The sequence below is a fragment of the Diceros bicornis genome, chromosome 4 (assembly GCF_020826845.1).
Source record: "Diceros bicornis minor isolate mBicDic1 chromosome 4, mDicBic1.mat.cur, whole genome shotgun sequence".
Lineage (NCBI taxonomy): Eukaryota > Metazoa > Chordata > Mammalia > Perissodactyla > Rhinocerotidae > Diceros > Diceros bicornis.
In genome coordinates, this window is record NC_080743.1 from 64,088,481 (window position 1) to 64,092,683 (window position 4,203).

General features: G+C 42.2%; 1 protein-coding gene across 1 annotated transcript; it reads left to right on the plus strand.

The window, feature by feature from the left end:
• Positions 1 to 775: 775 nt before the first annotated feature.
• LOC131401481 (mucosal pentraxin-like) lies at positions 776 to 3,796 on the plus strand. The gene is made up of 2 exons (XM_058536844.1): positions 776 to 839; positions 3,201 to 3,796. Exons 1-2 carry the CDS (start codon positions 776 to 778, stop codon positions 3,794 to 3,796), a joined length of 660 nt encoding a protein of 219 aa, XP_058392827.1.
• Positions 3,797 to 4,203: the final 407 nt, after the last annotated feature.

Here is a 4,203-nt window from a genome sequence, read left to right on the forward strand (position 1 = left end):
CTAAAATCATACAAATAAGACTGGGATCTTGAAATGCTTTCATTCCCATCAATGCATTTCTGACTCATATGATATTATTGTCCAACAAATAGCTGACTTACTGTTAATCATCCAGCTGTGACCAAAAGAACCACTAAGCCCGGATCACCAACCCACAGACTCATGAACTAAATAAATGTTTATTGTTTTAAAAACTGACTTTTGAGGTGGTTTGTTGCACAGAATAATTAAGTAGAAATAGACTGCCACAACTAACCACTGTGGCTTTTGTTGTTTGCAAATGAGAACCTTAACCCTGACAACTCCCTTTGGTTCTTCTCCTCAACCTGGACATACTCAGATTAGTTCATTCCATAAGTAGTTTTAGGGCTCGTATGATAAATTAATCACAGTGATGGATGCTAAAGATTAAACTATGGGTGAAAATATATATGACCCATATGTTCTTGGATTGTAAAGTCTTATAATGTGTGATGAACAAAAAAGGAGGAATTGGTGGGAGGACATGAACAGGACAGCTCAGCAGGAAATAGAACAGTTAAAAGAGAAGGGAAAGCCCCTACCACTGAAACAATACACCAAAAAGTAAACAAATTTGTTTCTAGATTATGTCCTGGTTCAGTTAATGTTTACCATTTATAACTTTGCCTTCTGTAGCTGGAACAAAGGCTTTGCCCCTAAAAGCACAATATAAGAAGCCAAACAGTGAGCATCTCTCCATTGCTACACCTGCTGCTATCCCTCCCACTACTACTGAAGACCCAAGGAGAGCGCCATGGAGAAGCTTCTTCTGGGTACCCTGCTCCTCATCGTTCTCTCAGAGGGTGCGACACAGTCAGGTAGTTACTGAACCTTCTTGGAAAAAAGTTTTCTCCAAGTCCCAGTGGAACTGGGGGACAGCACTTTTGTTGTCATTGTTGCTGCTGCTGTTTTGAGGAAGATGTGAATGCAGGATGGTATATAAGTTATCTATTGCTCTAAGACAAATAACCTCATAATTTACCCACTTAAAACGACAAACATTTGTTATCTCATTCTTTCTGTGAGGCAGGAATCAGGGTGTAGCTTAGCTGGATGATTCTGACTCAAGATAACTTACGAGGTTGCAGTCAATCAACCAGGACTGTCGTCTCACCTGAAGGCTCGACTAGGGGAGGGTCTGCTTCCAAACTCACTCACATGATTATCATCAGGATTCAGTTCTTTACAGACTTTTGGGTTGAGGACCTCAGTTCCTCATTGGCTATTGGCCTGAGGCTTCTCTTAGTTCCTTTCCACTTGAGTCTTTCTATAGAGCAGCCCACAGCATGGCAGCTAGCTTCTCCAATAGTGAGTGATCCAGGTAGAGACAGAAAGTGCCCAGCACAAAAGTCACAGTCTTTTCATAATCTAATCTTAGAAGTCACACGCCTCAGTTCCACTGTATTCTATTCATTAGCAGCAAATTAGCCTACAATCAAGGAGAGGAGAATTATTTTTGTATGTATTTTTAAAACCACCACAGATGCTGATGAGTAAGTGTATGCCTGGCATAGGGAAGCTCCAGGGCTAGAGAAAGGAGAGCTGGCTTTGCTTACTACATGGGAACACCATTATTTATCACCTGAGAGAATAAGAAGGAAGTTGCAGCTTTTATTAGAAAAAGAGGTTATTTCAGGGGTTGGGGTGTTTGCTCTCTGATCTTTCTCAATCCTTTAGTCTGGGTCACATGAGAGGAAATATGAAATCTTAGAAGGATCTTGGACTTTAAGTCAGAGAACCAGTTTCTCCCAAAGTAATTGAATTGCCTTTGTGAAGTTGCTGAACTCTGATCCTCAGTTTCTTCATCTATGAAATGGGGATAAAAGTGGCATCGATTTTGCAAAGAGTTGTGATGAAGATTGAGTGAGATCAGTTAACAGTAAAATGTAATTCGTGATGTGTAAATGTTACAAAAAGCTTTTACTAGCAGTAAACGTTCTGGCACACTTTGTTTTTTTCCTTTCTATTACTGCCACTAAACACAACCTCATCTTCTCAAGTTTGAGATACCCACTTCTCTATCACATGACTATCAGCAATAAGTTATTCAAAACACCACTCTGGCTAATCATGCTGTTTTGCTCCAGGTTTGTATACTGACGAAGTCATGAATCACACACAGGGAGATAATTAGATCACAGGGTATAAATTCATGGTTTACTTTCCCGTCCTTCTAATTCCTGTTGTACTGGCTGAAGTTCTCTCTCTTTCTCTCTCAATATTGAAGTCTGTAATCTTCTTAGCTCCCCGAATGCTCTGTTCCTATTCTTTGTCCAGGATGATCATTTCCTAAGGAACCCTTATATATAAGGAAAGAAGAATTCATGCTGTTTTTCCATTTCCTGCTATAAAGCAAAACTAACTCAATTCAGGACTTTTTAGTGCATCTAGGCTATGTCTCCCTTGATTCAGTTAGCCATTATTCTCTAATTTATTTCCAGACCATAATATTTGTTAAATTTGCTTTCCCAAGCAAGAAAAAAAAAGTTGATTTTGTAATGATTAAGTCCTCCTCTCTCGTGGGTCTTTAGAGGAAATAAGTCAATGGTAAGTAATTCCATGATCCTGATGTTGCAGCCATGGGGAAATAAGAAGTGGGAAAGGGGTTCTGAACTGGCACATAAGAGCTGCAAAAAGGGAGTGGAGGGGAAGGTGAGGACCTTATAAAGGGCCGTATGGTTTACACACTATTCCATTTCTCAGACCTGGCACTAACTATGAGTGTTGGTCTAGCACAGCCAAGCCATGGTTCAAGAAAAGCCATTATAGTTATGTCTAACACCAGTCACAAGTGCCCCATTGGGGACATCTCAGAATATGATCAGTGGTGGGAGAATATGGGGTGCTACATACTTTATCTATTACACTCAATGAGTCAGCTGTGTTTCATTTTCTGACTGGTGTTTGCTGTTCTATCTGGATGAAATCTGCAAAGAAGATGGGAGTGGGAGCTGATATAGGACATCTTTAATTGCTCTTTCTAACAGGACAGCTGAACCAAAACCTACCCTTTAACACTAACATGTTGTTTATACAGTCCGTGAGATAATGCGCTTACAGGCGCCTTGTAAATTCCAGTGTGCTACATACTCTGTCAGGAGGCAGCCTATGGTCCATAACAAGAGTGAATTAAACAAGAGAATGAACAGCATTTTTGTCACATTGTCTTTTCTCCACAGACATGAGAGGGAACGTGTTTATTTTCCCTGAAGAATCAGCCACAGCCTATGTGTCCCTGATCCCCAGGGTGAAGAAGCCTCTGAGGAACTTCACACTGTGCCTGAAAGCCTTCACAGACCTCACCCGCACTTACAGCCTCTTCTCCTACAGCACTAAGATCAAGGACAATGAGCTGCTTCTCTTTGTGAACAAAGTAGGAGAGTACATACTGTACATTGGGAACACTGGGGTCACTTTCAAGGCCCCCCCGTCTTCTTTTGCCCCAATCCATGTCTGTGCCAGCTGGGAGTCTGACTCGGGGATTGCTGAACTCTGGGTGGATGGGAAGCCCGTGGGGAGGAAGGGTGTGAGAAAGGGGTACTCTGTGGAGGCAGAGGCAAAGATTATCCTAGGACAAGAGCAGGATTCCTTTGGGGGACGTTTTGATGCAAAACAATCCTTGGTTGGGGAAATATGGGATGTGTCCTTGTGGGATCACGTGCTCTCCCGAAAGGAGATGTGTGCCTCATGTTACAGCGGCAACCTCCTGAATTGGCAGTCCCTGACTTATGAAAGTAATGGCTATGTGGTGACTAAGCCCAAGGTATGGGCTTAACCCTCACTCTCTTCAGCTATGATTTGTGATTAGTGATAATCACTCACACATTCTCTTTGAAATTAAAAAATAATTTAATTTTTTTCTGGCTCTGTTAAGATGGTGTAAACTACATTTAAAAAAATACAAGGGGGGCCAGTCCGGTGGCGCAAGCGGTTAAAGCGCATGCTCTCCATTGCGGCGGCCCGGGTTTCACCGGTTTGGATCCTGAGTACGCACCGACGCACTGCTTGGCAAGCCATGCTGCGGCGGCATCCCATATAAAGTGGAGGAAGATGGGCATGGATGTTAGCCCAGGGCCAGTCTTCCTCAGCAAAAAGAGGAGGATTGGCAGATGTTAGTCCAGGGCCGATCTTCCTCACAAAAATAAATAAATAAATAAATAAATACAAGGGATAGGTAGGCCT